Source organism: Oncorhynchus mykiss, chromosome 23 (assembly GCF_057628025.1).
Source record: "Oncorhynchus mykiss isolate SJ-2025 chromosome 23, ASM5762802v1, whole genome shotgun sequence".
Classification (NCBI taxonomy): Eukaryota; Metazoa; Chordata; class Actinopteri; order Salmoniformes; family Salmonidae; genus Oncorhynchus; species Oncorhynchus mykiss.
The window spans coordinates 13,546,045-13,566,860 of record NC_143044.1 but is presented as its reverse complement, the minus strand read 5'-3'; the positions used below and the strand labels follow the sequence as shown (position 1 = coordinate 13,566,860).

At 44.2% G+C, this 20,816-nt stretch overlaps 1 protein-coding gene across 1 annotated transcript in view; it reads right to left on the bottom strand.

The window, feature by feature from the left end:
- Window positions 1-20,816, bottom strand: part of LOC110502459 (galactosylgalactosylxylosylprotein 3-beta-glucuronosyltransferase 2) — a 37,105-nt gene that overhangs the window by 6,555 nt on the left and 9,734 nt on the right. Inside the window, exon 2 of the mRNA XM_021580482.3 lies at window positions 12,878-13,022. Within this exon, the coding sequence (XP_021436157.3) occupies window positions 12,878-13,022 (145 nt within the window). The remainder of the gene's footprint in view (window positions 1-12,877; window positions 13,023-20,816) is intronic.

Here is a 20,816-nt window from a genome sequence, read left to right as displayed (position 1 = left end):
TCGTCATAGCATGGACTACAAGGTGTCAAAAGCGTTCCACAGTGATGCTTACCACAGTTGTGTCAAGTTGGCTGGATGTCCTTTGGGTGGTGGACCATTCTTGATGCACACAGGAAACTGAAAAGTCCAGTAGCGTTGCAGTTCTTGACACGCTCAAGACGTTGCACTTGGAACCTACTACCATGCCCAATTCAAAGGCCGTTAAATCTTTTGTCATGCCCTTCACCCTCTGAATGGCACACATACACAATCCATGTCTCAATTGTCTCAAGGCTTTAACATCCTTCTTTAACCGGTCTCCTCCCCTTCATCTATACCGATCAAAGTGGATTTAACAAGTGACATCAATAAGAGATCATAGCTTTGACCTGGATTCACCTGGCCAGCCTGTCATGGGGTTCCAGCAGGTGTTCCTAATGATTTGTACACTCAGTGAATATGCCATCCTACTGGGAATGGGGTGTTCTAATGGCTGCATGGAACAGCGTATTATGTGTCCTTGCCTCCTCGTTTCCAGTGAGCACACTGTTTTCTAGGCCAAAACGCTACTCACATGGGTATGCTCTTTCTCCACTGAGACATTGTGAGATTGTTCGTGTGAGTGTTTGTGAGTGAGAGTGTGCATGCACGTTTATGTGCATGTGTGAGAGTGTGTTGTGTATTTCCTGTATTTTGAAGTCACCAGTTTAACACACAGATCCGCAGTGTCTGAGTCAGTCCAGTGAGATCTGCCTATTGGGTCAGTTCTAAATCAAATCAAATGTTATTTGTCACATACACATGGTTAGCAGATGTTAATGCGAGTGTAGCGAAATGCTTGTGTGTCACGTTCTGACCATCGTTCGTGTGTGTTTTCCTTGTTTTAGTGTTGGTCAGGACGTGAGCTGGGTGGGCATTCTATGTTGGATGTCTTGTTTGTCTATTTCTATGTCTGGCCTGATATGGTTCTCAATCAGAGGCAGGTGTTAGTCATTGTCTCTGATTGGGAACCATATTTAGGTAGCCTGGGTTTCACTGTGTGTTTGTGGGTGATTGTCCTTATGTCCTTAGTGTCCGTATTCTGTGTTTATGTGCACGGGTATTAGGCTGTTTCGGTTTTCGTTATGTTTATTGTTTCGTAGTGTTTGTATTTAGATTCATGTTGCTTCAGTTTAATAAACATGGATCGCAATCTACACGCCGCATTTTGGTCCGACTCTCCTTCACACCTAGAAAACCGTAACATTGTGCTTCTAGTTCTGACCATGCAGCAATATCTAACAAGAAAACAAACAATTTCACAACAACTACCTTATACACACAAGTGTAAAGAAATTAATAAGAATATGTACAAATAAATATATGGATGACCGATGGCCGAACGGCATAGGCAAGATGCAGTAGATGGTATAGAGTACAGTGTATATACAGTGCCTTGCGAAAGTATTCGCCCCCATGAACTTTGAGACCTTTTGCCACATTTCAGGCTTCAAACATAAAGATATAAAACTGTATTTTTTTGTGAAGAATCAACAACAAGTGGGACACAATCATGAAGTGGAATGACATTTATTGGATATTTCAAACTGTTTTAACAAATCAAAAACTGAAAAATTGGGCGTGCAAAATCATTCAGCCCCCTTAAGTTAATACTTTGTAGCGCCACCTTTTGCTGCGATTACAGCTGTAAGTCGCTTGGGGTATGTCTCTATCAGTATTGCACATCGAGAGACCAAATTTTTTTCCCATTCCTCCTTGAAAAACAGCTCGAGCTCAGTGAGGTTGGATGGAGACCATTTGTGAACAGCAGTTTTCAGTTCTTTCCACAGATTCTCGATTGGATTCAGGTCTGGACTTTGACTTGGCCATTCTAACACCTGGATATGTTTATTTTTGAACCATTCCATTGTAGATTTTGCTTTATGTTTTGGATCATTGTCTTGTTGGAAGACAAATCTCTGTCCCAGTCTCAGGTCTTTTGCAGACTCCATCAGGTTTTCTTCCAGAATAGTCCTGTATTTGGCTCCATCCATCTTCCCATCAATTTTAACCATCTTCCCTGTCCCTGCTGAAGAAAAGCAGGCCCAAACCATGATGCTGCCACCACCATGTTTGACAGTGGGGATGGTGTGGTCAGGGTGATGGGCTGTGTTGCTTTTACGCCAAACATAACGTTTTGCATTGTTGCCAAAAAGTTCAATTTTGGTTTCATCTGACCAGAGCACCTTCTTCCATATGTTTGGTGTGTCTCCCAGGTGGCTTGTGGCAAACTTTAAACGCCACTTTTTATGGATATCTTTAAGAAATGGCTTTCTTCTTGCCACTCTTCCATAAAGGCCAGATTTGTGCAATATACAACTGATTGTTGTCCTATGGACAGAGTCTCCCACCTCAGCTGTAGATCTCTGCAGTTCATCCAGAGTGATCATGGGCCTCTTGGCTGCATCTCTGATCAGTCTTCTCCTTGTATGAGCTGAAAGTTTAGAGGGACGGCCAGGTCTTGGTAGATTTGCAGTGGTCTGATACTCCTTCCATTTCAATATTATCGCTTGCACAGTGCTCCTTGGGATGTTTAAAGCTTGGGAAATCTTTTTGTATCCAAATCCGGCTTTAAACTTCTTCACAACAGTATCTCGGACCTGCCTGGTGTGTTCCTTGTTCTTCATGATGCTCTCTGCGCTTTTGACGGACCTCTGAGACTATCACAGTGCAGGTGCATTTATACGGAGACTTGATTACACACAGGTGGATTGTATGTATCATCATTAGTCATTTAGGTCAACATTGGATCATTCAGAGATCCTCACTGAACTTCTGGAGAGAGTTTGCTGCACTGAAAGTAAAGGGGCTGAATAATTTTGCACGCCCAATTTTTCAGTTTTTGATTTGTTAAAAAAGTTTGAAATATCCAATAAATGTCGTTCCACTTCATGATTGTGTCCCACTTGTTGTTGATTCTTCACAAAAAAATACAGTTTTATATCTTAATGTTTGAAGCCTGAAATGTGGCAAAAGGTCGCAAAGTTCAAGGGGGCCGAATACTTTCGCAAGGCACTGTACATATGAGATAAGTAATGTAGGGTATGTAAACATTATATAAAGTGGCACTGTTTAAAGTGACTAGTGATACATTTATTACATCAAATTTTTTATTATTAAAGTGGCTAGAGATTTGAGTATGTTGGCAGCAGCCACTCAATGTTATTGATGGCTGTTTAACAGTCTTATGGCCTTGAGAAAGAAGCTGTTTTTCAGTCTCTCGGTCCCAGCTTTGATGCACCTGTACTGACCTCGCGCTGTTGCGCCTTCTTCACCATGCTGTCTGTGTGGGTGGACCATTTCAGTTTGTCCGTGATGTGTACGCCGAGGAACTTAAAACTTTCCACCTTCTCCACTACTGTCCCGTCGATGTGGATAGAGGGGTGATCACTCTGCTGTTTCCCGAAGTTCACAATCATCTCTTTTGTTTTGTTGATGTTGAGTGTGAGGTTATTTTCCTGACACCACACTCCGAGGGCCCTCACCTCCTCCCTGTAGGCCGTCTCGTCATTGTTGGTAATCAAGCCTACCACTGTAGTGTCGTCTGCAAACTTGATGATTGAGTTGGAGGCATGCATGGCCACGCAGTCATGGGTGAACAGGGAGTACAGGACAGGGCTGAGAACGCACCCTTGTGGGGCCCCAGTGTTGAGGATCAGCTGGGTGGAGATGTTGTTTCCTACCCTCACCACCAGGGGGCAGCCCATCAGAAAGTCCAGGACCCAGTTCAAATCAAATCAAATTTTATTTGTCACATACACATGGTTAGCAGATGTTAATGCGAGTGTAGCGAAATGCTTGTGCTTCTAGTTCCGACAATGCAGTAATAACAAGCAATCTAACTAACAATTCCAAAACTACTGTCTTGTACACAGTGTAAGGGGATAAATAATATGTACATAAGGATATATGAATGAGTGATGGTACAGAGCAGCATAGGCAAGATACAGTAGATGGTATCGAGTACAGTATGTACAAATGAGATGAGTATGTAAACAAAGTGGCATAGTTTAAAGTGGCTAGTGATACATGTATTACATAAGGATACAGTCGATGATATAGAGTACAGTATATACGTATGCATATGAGATGAATAATGTAGGGTAAGTAACATTATATAAGGTAGCATTGTTTAAAGTGGCTAGTGATATATTTACATAATTTCCCATCAGTTCCCATTATTAAAGTGGCTGGAGTTGAGTCAGTGTCAGTGTGTTGGCAGCAACCACTCAGTGTTAGTGGTGGCTGTTTAACAGTCTGATGGCCTTGAGATAGAAGCTGTTTTTCAGTCTCTCGGTCCCAGCTTTGATGCACCTGTACTGACCTCGCCTTCTGGATGATAGCGGGGTGAACAGGCAGTGGCTCGGGTGGTTGATGTCCTTGATGATCTTTATGGCCTTCCTGTGACATCGGGTGGTGTAGGTGTCCTGGAGGGCAGGTAGTTTGCCCCCGGTGATGCGTTGTGCAGACCTCACTACCCTCTGGAGAGCCTTACGGTTGAGGGCGGTGCAGTTGCCGTACCAGGCGGTGATACAGCCCGCCAGGATGCTCTCGATTGTGCATCTGTAGAAGTTTGTGAGTGCTTTTGGTGACAAGCCGAATTTCTTCAGCCTCCTGAGGTTGAAGAGGCGCTGCTGCGCCTTCTTCACGATGCTGTCTGTGTGAGTGGACCAATTCAGTTTGTCTGTGATGTGTATGCCGAGGAACTTAAAATTTGCTACCCTCTCCACTACTGTTCCATCGATATGGATAGGGGGGTGTTCCCTCTGCTGTTTCCTGAAGTCCACAATCATCTCCTTAGTTTTGTTGACGTTGAGTGTGAGGTTATTTTCCTGACACCACACTCCGAGGGCCCTCACCTCCTCCCTGTAGGCCGTCTCGTCGTTGTTGGTAATCAAGCCTACCACAGTTGCACAGGGTGGGGTCGAGACCCAGGGTCTCGAGCTTAATGACAAGTTTGGAGGGTACTATGGTGTTAAATGTTTAGCTGTAGTCGATGAACAGCATTCTTACATAGTTACAGTATTCCTCCTGTCCAGATGTGTTAGGGCAGTGTGCAGTGTGATTGCGATTGTGTCGTCTATGGACCTATTGGGGCGGTAAGCAAATTGGAGCGGGTCTAGGGTTTCAGGTAAGGTGGAGGTGATATGATCCTTGACTAGTCTCTCAAAGCACTTCATGATGATGGAGGTGAGTGCTACGATAGTCGTTTAGCTCAGTTACCTTAGCTTTCTTGGGAACAGGAACAATGCTGGCCCTCTTGAAGCATGTGGGAACAGCAGACTGGGATAGTGATTGATTGAATATGTCTGTAAACACACCAGTCAGCTGGTCTGTGCAAGCCGACAGCCTTGCGAGGGTTAACGAGGGTTAACACGTTTAAATGTTAACTCATGTTGGGAATGGGGTGTGCTAATAGCTGCATGAAATAGCGTATTGTGTGTCCTTGCCTCCTTGTTCTATCAGGCATATTACTGAGAATTAAGTGATACCACAATGAAAGCCCAGAAGCTGTAACAGGTATGATAGATGAATATGAAAGCCATTACAAGATTGACTCTTAATCTCTTAACCTGCAGCTAAAATGGTATGAAGATTAGTGCATCTGTTAGCAATGCCCGCCTGTTATCAATGCAGTTTCTGTCTCAATAGTTTCGTCCAGCTTCCTTTCCTTGCTTCATTTCCTTGTGTCCTTTTCTCTATGGTTCTGCTTCTGTGCATCATATGTAAAGTAGTGAAAGTCTACACACCCTTTGCACATAACATGATGCTGCCACCACAATACTTGAAAATACACAGGGTTTCACTCTGAGCTATGTTGTATTGGATTTGACCTGATCCTGTAGATTAACATTGTTGCTGTTTTTTTTCTTGCAGTAGTACTTAACGTCTTTGTTACCAACACAAAAACAATGTATATAGAGTATGCTACCCTAAGAGTTGTGCAATGTTGAATAAAATCTTATTCAAAATGATTCACAGCTCTGATGGCTGCCAAATGTGCTTCCACCAAGTATTAACTCTGGGGTGTGAAGACATACTATTGGAAAATGTCACCGGTGGGGATGGCTGCAGTTTTACAGGCTCCTAACCAATTGTGCTATTTTGTGTGTTTTTTACGCATTGTTTGTAACTTAATTTGTACATAATGTTCATGCTACCGTCTCTTATGCCCGAAAAGAGCTTCTGGATATCAGAACAAAGACTACTCACCTCGAACTGGACAAATCTCGGAAAAGGCACAAATCCCTGTCATTCACATTAAGAAAAGGAGATACCGGGGGTGCAGATCAGGGAACCTTGTGAGGATTAGTCGGCAAGTGGGTAACCTGCCTCTACCATCTGTTCTATTGGCCAACGTGCAATAACTGGAGAATAAACTGGATGAGCTCCGTTTGAGACTATCCTACTAACGGACATTAAAATCTGCAATATCTTATGTTTTACCAAGTCGTGGCTGAACGACGACACAAACTTTCCAGTTTTCGGAAATAATATTAAGGTTGTCTTGAGATGTTGCTCGTCTTGAGGTATTGCTCACACACAGAGATGCGTACAATGCTCTCCCTCGCCCTCCATTTGGCAAATCTTACCATAATTCTATCATCCTGATTCCTGCTTACAAGCAAAAACTAAAGCAGGTAGTACCAGTGACACGCTCAATATGGAAGTGGTCAGATGACGCGGATGCGTATTTTTCAAGCACAGACAGGAATATGTTCTGGGATTCATCCAATGACATTGAGGAGTATATCACCTCAGTCCCCAGCTTCCTCAATAAGTGCATGACGTCGCCCCCGCGGTGACCGTACGTACATAACCCAACCAGAAGCCATGGATCACAAGCAACATCTGCACCTCGCTAAAGGCTGGAGCTGCCGCTTTCAAGGAGCGGGATACTAATCGGATGCTAATAATAAATCCCGCTATGCCCTGAGACGAACCATCAAACAGGCAAAGCGTAACTACAGGACTAAGATTGAATTCTACTACGCCGGCTCTGTTCCTGACGAATTTGTGTTCACACTATCCATAGCTGATGTGAGCAAGAAAAATTCACAATGCCGTGGGGCCAGACGGATTACCAGGACGTCTACTCAGAGCATGCGTTGACCAACTGACAAGTGTCTTCACTGACAATTTCAACCTCTCTCTGACCGAGTCTGTAATACCTACATATTTCAAGCAGACCACCATAGTCCCTGTGCTCAAGAAAGACTGTTGGAAAAGCATTCCTCATGTAGCTGGTTGAGAGAATGCCAAGAGGTTGTGCAAAGCTGTCACCAAGGCAAAAAGTGGTTACTTTGAAGAATCTCAAATAGAAAATATATTTTGATTTGTTTAACACTTTTTTGGTTACTACATGGTTCCATATGTGTTATTTTATAGTTTGATTTCTTCAATATTAGTTTTCAATGTTGAAAATAATAAAAAGAAAAGAAAAACCCTGGAATGAGTTGGTGTGTCCAAACCTTTGACTGGTACTGTGTGTGAGAATACTGTTCATTGACTACAGCTCAGTGTTCAACACCATAGTGCCCATGAAGCTCATTAGTAAGCTAAGGACCCTGGGACTAAACACCTCCCTCTGCAACTGGGTCCTGGACTTCCTGACAGGCCACCCCCAGGTGGTAAGGGTAGGCAACAACACATCTGCCAAGCTGATCCTCAACATGGGGGCCTCTCAGGGTTGCATTCTTAGTCCCCTCCTATACTCCCTGTTCACCCACGACTGCATGGCCAAGCACAACTCCAACACCATTATTACGTTTGCTGAAGACACAACAGTGGTAGGCCTGATCACCGACAACAATGGGATAGCCTATAGGGAGGAGGTCAGAGACCTGGCAGTGTGGTGCCAGGACAACAACCTCTCCCTCAACGTGAGCAAAACAAAGGAGATTGTGGAATACAGGAAAATGAGGGCCGAACACGCCCCCTTTCACATGGGAGCGGGTCGAGAGTTTCAAGTTCCTTGGTGTCCACATCACCAACAAACTATCATGGTCCAAACACACCAAGAAATGTTTAAAGAGGGCACGACAACGCCTTATCCTCATCAGGAAATTGAAAAGACTTGGCATGGGTCCCAAGATTCTCAAAAAGTTCTACAGCTGAACCACTGAGAGCATCCTGACTGGTTGCATCACTGCCTGGTATGACAACTGCTCCGCATCCAACCGGAAGGCGCAACAGAGGGTAGTGCGTATGGCCCAGTACGGCACTGGGGCAAAGCTTCCTAACATCCAGGACTTATATACTAGGCGGTGTCAGAGGAAGGTCCCAAAAATTGTCAAAGACTCCAGTCACCCAAGTCATAGACTGTTCTCTCTGCTACTGCATGGCAAGCAGTACTGGAGCACCAAGTCTAGGTCCAAAAGGCTCCTTTACAGCTTCTACCCACAAGCCATAAGACTGCTGAACAATTCATCAAACGGCCACCCGGACTATTTGCATAGCCTCATTATTGTTTTTTTATTGTGTTACTTCTTTAATTTTTTACTTTAGTTTAGTTAGTAAATATTTTATTTTAACATTTCACGGTATTCAGTGTATGCGACAATTAAAATTTGATTTGATACGCAATCAAGACATCTTCGTTTTGAAATGTTTTATTACTTACCAGGTAAAATAAGGGTAGAGATGTACAGAATTGTGTGTGTGTGTGTGTGTGTGTGTGTGTGTGTGCCTGCACCAGAAGAATACTAAACCATCTCCTCATTCTCTGGTCCAATTGTGGCCTATTAAATGGGATGGAGTAGAGATGGGACAGCTTAGTGGGCTCATTTGGCTGCCAACAATAGCCTCCAATACCACAATACAAGTTATTAAGGCAAAAGCTGCAATTTATTCACTGCTCAACACTGCCCATTCTACACTGGATGTATAGTGATTAAAGGGGGTTATTGTGCATGCGTATGCAAGTGTGAAAACACGTGGGTGTACGCGTGTATCTGTGTCTTTTGTGTGTATCACTTGTCTGGCTGTGACCATTTATGTGCACTCCTGAGTGTTAGTATGTGTGGTTAGTGGGACCATTCATGCCGCAGGGACCACTAGATGGGTTTGTTTTGTGCAGAGAGCAAGAGAGAGACAGGCGAAAGAGAGAGATGGGGCTGAAGTGGTGAGCAGCATCACGGCGTCCCACTTTACTTTTAAATGTGCTTACAGAAGCTTGTCCCTGACTGACCCTTTCAGAGAGGGAACTCCCCAAACACAAAAGGCCATTCATTGTGTGGAGCAGTTTACACCACCAAGTTGGGATGTATTCCAAACTGAAAACGTTATGACTATAACTATTGTTTCCTGAAAGAGGGAGTGGGGTACAACACAGCTATCGGGAGTTTGTGCGCTACGGACCTCTACTGAAGAACATTAGAATCATGCCTGACAAGGCCAATGAACACAGGGCCTCACCGGAAGCCCCGCCTTCCACAGGTGATAAACACCAGGCACAAATTCATTCTTTCAATTCAGTACCACTCTTCACCAAGCCCAGAACTGGGCGGAACGGGTCCGAACAGCTGTTGTACCTCGTTTCCCTCCTTCAGAGAACAGTAGTTATAGTCATAACTGTACATTCCCTTTCAGTCTGACAACTCGGTACAACACAGCTATGGGGACATGAAATCACATCCCGGCCCGGCTTTTGCTGACACAATATGAAATGGCCTACCGGCAAACCATTCAGAGTTCCAACCCAATAGGAAATCCTCCTGTACCTGAGTGTTTCACAATCTGCGCGCTGCCTAATGACCCTCTCCTGCCCCAGCCATAAGGGCAGATTGACAGATTTTTCACCTTGCCTGCTCGGGTATTAGTACCAGCGACCTTTCGATTACTGGCCCAATGCTCTAACCCCTAGGTTACCTGCTGTCCTATGCTACCTGCACCCAAATCCCGAATGGGCGCAATTGGTTTAGAAACCGGCCGAAGACTGCATATACCTTTTAAAAACTGCACTGCCAGGGGATGAGCCCCTGGAGTGGCACCATCAATTCCCACATGACATGCTGAAATAACCCCTGTATGCTTGTAAAAAAAAACTTTATCATAGAGGTTATCATGCCCATCAGTCATAGGTACCGGTGACACTGCACCTTGTAAGCCAGCTGGAAAAAGGGACAGACAGCTCTGAAAAATGTACCCCATCTGTGATAACAGACAGGGCAATACATAATTGAATCCAATTCCCAGGAATGAAATGCATTGACGAGGAGAAAGACAGCTCATTTTGGAGTTCATAAGAACCACAGCGACTGTGTGTGGGATAAAAGCATGATTTCCAACCACCTACCGAGTCCATAATCTGTATGACTAAGCACCTCAAAGGGACCAGTGAGCTAGAGGGAGGAATCAGCAATGAATCCAGTAATATGCCACCTGTGGGGAGAGGTGTGCTCTTTGGACAAAGAGCACCTGGTACTGTATAGCCCGCCTGAAACCTGGCCCTTTTATGGGTATAGGAACTCCAGCAATGGCCGACAATGTACCCAGGTCGGCCATAGCCAAACACGGAGGCACTGTTGTCACAGTACCGTATGCTAACCGACGTCAGCCATACGGCTTCTTAGTCTTGCTATGCCAGAACCCAGCTATCTGCATTATCCCTGTGGGCTAGCACTTGCCAAGCCCGCTGCCAACAAGGAACTAGCCAAAGAACAATGAGTGGCGTCTTCCTTCGGTCTCGAAAATCTCTCCGAATGCAACACGGTTCATCTAGAATAACCAAGAGACTGAAAGGAACGTATGCTAAACGAGAGAGAGAGAGCACGCTACACAAACAATTCCACCATGGGAGGTAGGAATTGCCAGTGGCAGTACGCTAGCTCGCCTTGAAAAGTCAGCTAACCTGGCTAGCACGCTATGCGGCGCTGTTTAGCTAGCCTGATCCCGTCCACATAAAATTGGATTATCAACCAAGTCTGGGAAGAGAGGTGAACGGTGCTTGACTGAGGCAGGCACAGGCACCAAGCAGGGAGTGTTTACTGACCCAGCTGCCCTCTCCCTTCAAGTCGTCTCACTTCGCACTTATTTGGAGACAGTGCACAGCAACTGGGTTGAGTTAGGGCAGTTTCTGCATGCCCAGGCAGACAAGGCATTTGATCCGGCCCAGGCCCCAATTCATCCCCGGGTCCCTTTACTCAGACCTAGCCGAGGTACGGGCACCTGTGAGAGGAAGCCATGAGAATTCCACACGTTTGCCAAGGGAACCTGTGCGCACCATGGACTAGGGGAACAGTGCCAGCTGCTGGGCAAGCCACTGTTACTGACCCGAGCGGAGGCAGCCGTAGCAAGCACCACAACGAGACATACCAGGCAATAAAATGTGTGTTTCTATTAATATTATTTGGGCATGGTCTTGAACCTAAACCCGGCTTCTTAGCCTTCGTTGTTTTACTGAGTTACAGTTTGTATAAGGATATCAGTCAATTTAAATAAATGAATTAGGCTCTAATCTATGGATTTCACATGACTGGGAATATAGATATGCATCTGTTGGTCACAGATACAGTACCTTTTAAAAATAGGTAGGTGCATGGATGAGGAAAACAGCCAGTATCTGGTGTGACCATCATTTGCCTCATGCAGCGAGACACATCTCCTTTGCATAGAGGTGATCAGGCTGTTGATTGTGGCCTGCGGAATATTGTCCGATTCATCTTCAATGCCTGTGCAAAGTTGCTGGATATTGGCGGGAACTGAAACACGCTTGGAAGTACTGGGACATTTCCAGCTTCCAGGAATTGTGTGCAGATCCTTGCGACATGGGGCAGTGCATTATTATGCTGAAAAAGGAGGTGATGGCGGCGGATGAATGTCACGATAATGGGCCTCAGGATCTCGTCACGGTACCTCTGTGCTTTCAAATTGCCATCAATAAAATATATTGTGTTTGTTGTTTGTAGCTTATGCCTGCCCATATCATAACCCACCGCCACAACGGGGCACTCTGTTCACAACATTGACATCAGCAAACCGCTCGCCCACACGCCATCTGCCCGGTACAGTTGAAACTGGGATTCATCAGTGAAGAGCAGACTTCTACCGGGTGCCAGTGGCCATAGAAGGTGAGTATTTGGTGAGTATGGTTACACGTGGTCTGCATTTGTGAGGCCGGTTGGTCGTACTGCCAAATTCTCTAAATCAACATGGGAGGCGGCTTACTGTAGGGAAATTAACATACAATTCTCTGGCAACAGCTCTGTTGGACATTCCTGCAGTCAGCATGCCAATTGCATGCTCCCTCAAAAGTTGAGACATCTGTGGCATGTGTTGTATGACAAAACTGCACATTTTAGAGTTGCCTTTTATTGTCCTCAGCACAAGGTGCACTTGTGTATTGATCATGCTTTTTTAATCAGCTTCTTGATATGCCACACCTGTATGGTGGATGGATTATCTTGGCAAAAGAGAAATGCTCACTAACAAGAATGTAAACAAATTTGTGTACACAATTTGAGATAAGTAGTCATTTTGTGCGCATAGAACATTTCTGGGATTTTCATTTCAGCTCATGAATGATGGGACCAACACTTTACATGTTGCGTTTATATTTTGGTTAGTATAGTTACCAACCTTTAACTCGCAACATCCAGAAGGATGACTACACCCTCCTTAAGTGGGACAATTAAGTTGGAGCAAAGCCTGATAAATTTAGTCTTCCAATGTTTAAAAAAAATACATGTGAGTCACGGTGTTCATTGGCAATGTCAGGCATGATTCTAATGTTCTTCGGTAGAGGTCGCTAGCGTACAAACTCCCAATAGCTGTGCTGTAAGAAGTTGAACAACTGAAAGGGAACCACTGGTGTCTGTTCCTCTACCTTAGATGACTAACTACAGTAAATGCACTATACCTGCCATGTCGATAGCGAAGGGACGGTCGGGCCTCCAGCCAGTGTACCAGCCCACCACTTTGCCCTTCTCCACTATGGGACGCTCGTACCGGCGCCCACTGACCAGCCCAACTGGCCACACTGACACACCCCGTGTTGAACGCATCTAGAGAAACAGTGGTAGAGAGGGTTAGACACACAAACACAAACACACAGAAGCCCCATGGGCCTCACAGACAGACACACTGATCCGAAAACACAGGAGAGGTCAAAGCAATAGGATTATTGGTGTGAATTTTCTCCAGGCTTGTCCAGCTCTTTCATATCAGTGTAGATGGAGGATAGCAGACAAGAAGGCTGTTTTAGACTTTTGAGATCTGTCCATATGTAGAACTGCCTGCCCCCCTAAAAAAAAGATACATCTGTGAAGTTGATCAACAACCACCTTTATTTTGTGGAAAACAAAAAATATTCATTTTTTTGTATTATTTTCACTGAAAAATATAATTTTCCAAGAAAAATGTGTACCCACACACTGAAGGCTGCAAACGGCTGTGTACGCTGATAGAGTGATAAAAATACAACAAATTAAACATTTAAGTATGTTTTATGCAACATCTTTTTGAGTGCAGACCCATCACACCCTTTTGCTTATCTGAAATGATGGGTTTTACACACCAACCAAACTTCTGGGAGAGCACTATGGTCCCCTTTTGATTAACTTTTGTGGAAAAGCAGATATGTTTGGTGAAATGTGAAAAGAGGAAAATAAGCTTGGCTAGACGGCTTTCTTCTCTGGATTCTACACTAAATGAAATAGCAGAGTAGAACAAGACCTGGGTACATTTTCACTGTGAATGAATTCACACACAGACGGGAGCAGTGTAGACCCAGACTCTGTGTGTGTGTGTGTGTGTGTGTGTGTGTGTGTGTCTGTGTGTACAGTTACTACTGTTAAGTCCAAAATAATTGGCATCCTTGATAAAGATGGGCAACAAAGAGTATAAAACAAATAATACATCTACTGAGCCATATTGTATGCTCAAAAACAAGTAATTATTTTTTTTTATCCCAAAAAGATAGTGGTCAAAAGTATTGGCACCCCTGTTTTCAATACCTTTCAGTAACTCACCTTGCCAGGATAACGGCACAGAGCCTTTTTCTAAAAATAATTATGAGATTGGAGAACATTGGGAGGGATCTCGATCATTCCTCCATAAAAAATATTTCCAGATCCTTGATGTCTTTCGTCTGCGCTTCTGGACTGCCCTTTTCAATTCAAACCACATGTTTTTAATGGGGTTCAAGTCCAGAGACTGAAATGACCATTGCAATGTTGATTTTGTGTTCTTAAATCTCATAAAAGATTCTAGTCTCAGTGCCGTTATCTTCCAAGGTGAGGTATTGAAAACGGGTGCTAATAGTTTTGCCCCGTCTCTTTTTGAGAAAAAATAATTACTTGTCAAACAAAACACACTTTCATGTCTTGCCATAGATTTTCCAGTAAATCAAAAGTGTAACTCGGCCACTCAGGAACATTCACTGTCTTCTTGGTAAGAAATTCCAGAGTAGATTTGGCCATGTGTTTACGGTTATTGTCCTTTTGAAAGGTGAATTCATCTCCAAGATTTTGCCTTTGCATAGCTCCATTCTGTTTATTTTTTTTCCTGAAAAACCCCAGTCCTTAAGGATTACAATCATACCCATAACATGATGCAGCCACCACTATGCTTGCAAATATGGAGCGTGGTACTCACCAATGTGCTGTATTGGGTGTTCCCCAAACATAACTTAAGTTAACTGCTTTACCACATTTTTTGCAGTATTACTTTAGTACCTTGTTTCAAACAGTATGCATGTTTTGGAATATTTTTATTCTGTACAGGCTTCTTTCTTTTCACTCAGACAATTAGGTTAGTATTGTGGAGTAACTACAATGTTGTTGAACCATCCTAAGTTTTCTCCTTTCACAGGAAATAAATTCTGTAACTGTTTTACAACATTGGCCTCATGGAAGGGCCTAAGGCACTGCAGTCTATAGCACTGCATCACAGTGCTAGCTGTGTCACTACAGATCCTGGTTTGATACCAGGCTCTATCACAGCCGGCCACGACCAGGAAACCCATGAGGCGGTGGGACCAGCGTCGTCCGGGTTAGGGGAGGATTTGGCCGGCCGGGATGTCCTTGTCCCATTGCGCTCTAGCGACTCCTGTGGCGGGCCAGGCGCAATGCACGCTGACATGGTCACCAGGTATATGGTGTTTCCTCCAACACATTGGTGCGTCTGGCTTCCGGGTTAAGCGAGCATTGTGTCAAAAAGCAGTGCGGCTTGGCGGGGTTGTGTTACGGAGGACGCACGGCTTTCAACCTTCGCCTCTCCCGAGTGCGTACTGGAGTTGCAGCGATGTGACCAGACTGTAACTACCAATTGGATATCCCGAAATTGGGGGAAAAAAAGCAAAACCCCAAAATATATATATATATATTTTAAAAAATTGGAATCATGGTGACATCCCTGAGCGATTTCCTTCCTCTCCGGCAACTGAGTTAGGAAGGACACCTGTATCTTGTAGTGACTGGGTGTATAGATACACCATCCAAAGTGTAATTAATAAGTTCACCATGCACAAAGAGATATTGAATGTCTGCTTTTTTACTCCAACTACCAATAGATGCCCTTCTTTGCGAGCCCTTGGAAAACCTCCCTGGTCTTTGTGGTTGAATCTGTGTTTGAAATTCACTGCTTGACTGAGGGACCTTACAGATGTGTGGGTTACAGAGATGAGGTAGTGATTCAAAACATATGTTAGTCACCAATATTGCATAGAGTTAGTCAATGCAACTAATTATCTGCCTTGTGTCGTGGCCATGACACTTGTTAAGCACATTTTTACTCTTTAAGTTATTTCGGCTTGACATAACAAATGGATTGAATACTTATTGACTCGACATTTCAGCTTTTCATATTTAATTAATCTGTAAGAATTTCCAAAAATCATAATTTCACTTTGACGTTATGGTGTGTAGGCCAGTAACAAAAAAATATTAATTTACTCCATTTCACTGTAACACAATAACATATGGAAAATTCAAGGGGTGTGAATACTTTCTGAAGGCACTGTAATATGCTTGCTTGTGTGTGCATATGTACCCTTGTGTGTGTGTGTGTGTACTATTTTGTTCCTTATTCCAGCCCCACTACGGATGCCATTCTAGTGCAATTCTCTTTTCAGAACATCAAACCACCTGGAGGAAGTCACTTGTAAGGGGCAAATCATACAAGGCAATATTTGATTACATAGCGACAATGTCGCTGTGTGATTCTTCACACAAACGGTCAGGGCAGGGCCTACATCTTTCGTGTCTCCTCTCTCACTCTCAGCACTCAACAGACTGTTGGGAAGGCTCTCTCTCTCTTCCTTCTTCTCCTCCTTTACCCCTGAGCGATGGACACATCTTTGAAGCCCTCTCTTCTAACGCTGTGGCCCTTGACCTTGCGCGACACTAAACCCCCCCCCCCTTTCTGTTTCCGCTATGACTTTTGTGGATGAATCATATAGATGACACTAGGGAGCAGCAAAAGAAATGAGTGGACATTCATTTGGTTCTAATTCGGTTTTGTACAGCTTCTGTGGCCCATTTGGATATGCATAATTTCTCCAATTAATTGAGACTAAGGGATGGTTCAGGTGTTTAAAATGCATCCTTAAAAATACAAAAATGCAATTTTTGAATTACAAATGTACTTCTTGCCCTACCCACAAGGCACTCCTATAAGTCTGACATGATTGGATAGTTGTGAGCAATATAGTGGAAATTCCACCCAGCCTTTCAGTAGGAAACGTCTATCATAGTGTTGCTTCTCTCGGATACTTTCAGATCTACAGGAGTGCCTACGGGGGTAGCAGTCATATGTTAATCTGAGAGCATAGCATTGTGACGAGAGCAGCGGGAAGAAACAACTGTGGTTGCATTTATCCAATCACATACAGATCAGTGATGACTTCAAGGAAGGGAGGAAAGAAGGATGAATGTTCAATTGAACCAGCGCCTCAATACGAAAAGCATATGGAGACTTGGGAACCGTGAAGAGCGACTAAATGCTCCAGCCTCTGCAGCCATAGACCCAGACTGTCAAAACCAACATCAACCTCTAACACCTGAGTTCGTCAATACCCTTCAGACAGAATCCATCTGCAGAGAATTCTAGCTATAAAAGTGGAAAAGTGAATATTCAAAAAATATTGTTCTTGTGAGCCATAACATCCACTGGCTCTTTGATAGCGATTTGGGACATGGAGGAAACCAGAACCCATTCAATTGGAGTGAGACACTGTGGCTGAGTTCCTGGTCTCTATCTGAAAGGGAAGTCCTGTCCAGAGGCATCATCTGACTGAGTGGTAGAGACTAGAGCCAGGGGAATAGGGGGGAATACAGAAGCTTACCATTTGACATGCAGCCATGTCATCTATCTAATATTGAGTAGCAACTTGGTCAGTGTATGCCTAGGCTGCCTTTGTTTACGCCATATTATTAAGAGAGGTAATATATGAAGTGTATGCATATACAATTGGACTTTAAATGATGCGGTATAAATCCATTATAAATGTGTTTCTCCCCCAGAGAAGAAGCTGTCATTTCATTGTGTGCTCAAATGCTCTTTCGGATTTTAATCAAGCCTTCTCCATGTGTGATTAATATGCATAGCGGGAGCAATGAGAGAGCGAGAGGGAGGAAAAAAATAATGAATCAAATTAGAGGGGAGAAAATTAAGAGGTTATGAAATTGTGATGCAATGATGCATGATGTGTTTGTGTGGGGGATTGTTTCTGTCTCTATCCTTTCAAACCAGCTGGGGGTGGATTGGGTTCAGGGTTGAAGGGTAGACAATGCCAGCATTTAGACAGACTCACACTGCTCCTGAGGGAATAGACAAGGACAGGGACGAGGAGGGGGGGGGGGGGTAGGACATGACAGGGATGTGAGAAAAGGAGGACAGAGAAGAGAGGGAGAGTATGGAAAAGGCAAGAAGGAAGGAAATGGGAGAGGACAGGATGGAGGAATACATCTAATCACATGTTATTTGTCACATGCTTCGTAAACAACAGGTGTGGACTAACAGTGAAATGCTTACTTACGGGCCTTTCCCAACAATGCAAAGAGACAAATGGAAAAATAATAGAAAAAAAGAATAACACGAGGACTAAATACACAATGAGTAATGATAACTTAGCTATATACAATATACATATGTTCATGTGAGTAAGGGTAAAGTGACTAGGTAACAAGATGGATAACACGGGTTAGATAATGACCCTTTTTTTCACACTGTGAAAAAAGGGTCAATGCAAATAGTCTGGGTAACTATTTGGTTAACTATTTAGCAGTCTTATGGCTTGTGGGTAGAAGCTGTTCAGAATCCTGTTGGTGCCAGACTTGGTCAAATCGAATCAAATTGCATTGGTCACATACACATGGTTAGCAGATGTTATTGCGGGTGTAGCGAAATGTTTGTGCTTCTAGTTCCGACAGTGCAGCAATATCTAACGTGTAATCTAACAATTCCACAACAACTACCTAATACACACACATCTAAGTAAAGGAATGGAATAAGAATATATAAGTATATGGATGAGCAGTGACAGAGCTGCATTGACAATATGCAATAGATGGTATAAAATGCATATATACATATGAGATGAGGGATGCAAGATATGTAAACATTATTAAACTGGCATTATTAAAGTGACAAGTGATCCGTTTATTCAAGTGGCCAATGAATACAAGTCTGTATGTAAGCAGCAGCCTCTCTGTGTTAGTGAAGGCTGTTTAACAGTCTGTTGGCCTTGAGATAGAAGCTGTTTTTCAGTCTCTCGGTCCCAGCTTTCATACACTTGTACTGACTTCGCCTTCTGGATGGTAGCGGGGTGAATAGGAGGTGGCTCGCGTGGTTGTTGTCTTTGATTATCTTTTTGGCCTTCCTGTGACATCGGGTGCTGTAGGTGTCCTGGAGGGCAGGTAGTTTGCCCCCGGTAATGTGTTGTGCAGACCACATCACATTTTAGTACCGCACCAGCCTCTGGAGAGCCTTATGGTTGTGGGCAGTGCAGTTGCCATACCAGGCTATGAAACAGCCCAACATGATGTTCTCAATTGTGCATCTGTAAATGTTTGTGAGGGTTTTAGGTGACAAGCTAAAATTCTGTTGGGCCTTCTTCACCACACCGTCTGTGTGGGTGGACCATTTCAATTTGTCCGTGATGTGTTCCTCTGTCCAGGTGGGAGAGGACAGTGTGGAGTACAATAAAGATCGCATCATCTGTGGATCTGTTTGGGCGGTATGCAAATTTGAGTGGGTCCAGGGTGTCTGGGATGATGGTGTTCATGTGAGCAATGACCAGCAGTTTAAAGCTTTTCATGGCTACAGATGTGAGTGCTACATTTTATACATTTAGCAGCACTCTTATATAGAGTGATTAATAAGATAGCTAGGAGGGACAACCATACATCAAAGGCACTGAACGTACATTTTTCTTCAATAACCTAGCAACCAGTAGAGTCAGAGCTATAACAGGTTGGGGTGGGGGGGGTGGCTTCAAGGGGAAGCTGGTTCCACCACTGGGGTATCAGGACAGAGAAGAGCTTGGACTGGGCTGAGCAGAAGCTGCCCAGTCCAGGGGTGGGAAGGCCAAGAGACCAGAGGTGGCAGAACGGAGTGCTCGGGTTGGGGTGAAAGGTTTGAGCATAGCCTGAAGGTAGGGTGGGGCAGTTCCTCTTGCTGTTCCGTAGATAAGTACCATGTTGTAGTGGATGCGAGCTTCGACTGGAGGCCGGCAGAGTGTGCGGAAGAGTGGGGTGATGAGACAACTTGGAAGGTTGAAAACCAGGCGGGCTGCTGGTTTCTGGCTAAGTTGCATGGAATTGATGGCACAAGCGGGGAGCCCAGCCAACAGCGAGTTGCAGTAGTCCAGACAGGAGATGACAAGTGCCTGGATTAGGACCTGCACCGCTTCCTGTGTGAGGTAGGTTCGTACTCTACCAATGTTGTAGAGTATGAACCTGTAGGAGCTGCTTTGATGTTTGCAGAGAATGACAGGGTGTTGTCCAGGGTCACGCCAAGGTTCTTTACACTCAGGGAGGGCAACACTGTGGAGTTGTCAACCGTGATGGAGAGGTCATTGAGCTGGCAGGCCTTCCCCTGGATGAAGTTCTGCATTCATCAACCCTCTCACCTCCACCTTTCTCACCCCTCTATCGTCTTCACTACAATACCCTTCTCTTTCTCCCTTCTCCCCTCCATCCACTCAGCCACGGACAATTTCTCTCTATGAGATTCTCTCCTTTCTGCTTTAGCTCCCAGAGAGAAGAAAACTATCCAGTATGTAATTATGATAATTGCTCACATCGGTTTGATGGAATTGGATTTTGCTCTTCTGTTCTGTCTTGCGGTTCCTTTGTGCCCTCTCTATGTGCCTACTGTACACTCCGAAACTATGGCCCTTGATTTAATTTGTCCTGACGATGTGTCAGTGTATTTCAAGTCCAATTCTGGTCACGTATGTATGCCTATCTTCACACCAATTAATAGTCTTCTCATTTCAGCAAGTCGTTTATACCCATGTTGAGGCGGGAGAGATCAAATTGTGTCATCTTCCTTTCAGCCATCGGTAAGACAAATGGCTTGCCATTTCCTTCAAGCCTTTAAGTGAACAGGTTTATTTGACAAGCTGTCTGGTTGCAGTAGTTTTCAAGTCAGACCAATACATATTTCTGACTGACAGACTATGTTTAACTAAACACTTGGGAGACATTCAGTATTGACTACAATGCTGCAGTTCTAGCGCTACAGCTAGCTCACGACTCTCTACAGCCCGAGGGCAAAATGCAAACTCACCGAAAGTAGCCGTCTGGCCTGGCTGTGAGTGGGGAGAGGAGAGAGGTAGGCTAGGCTATGATGTG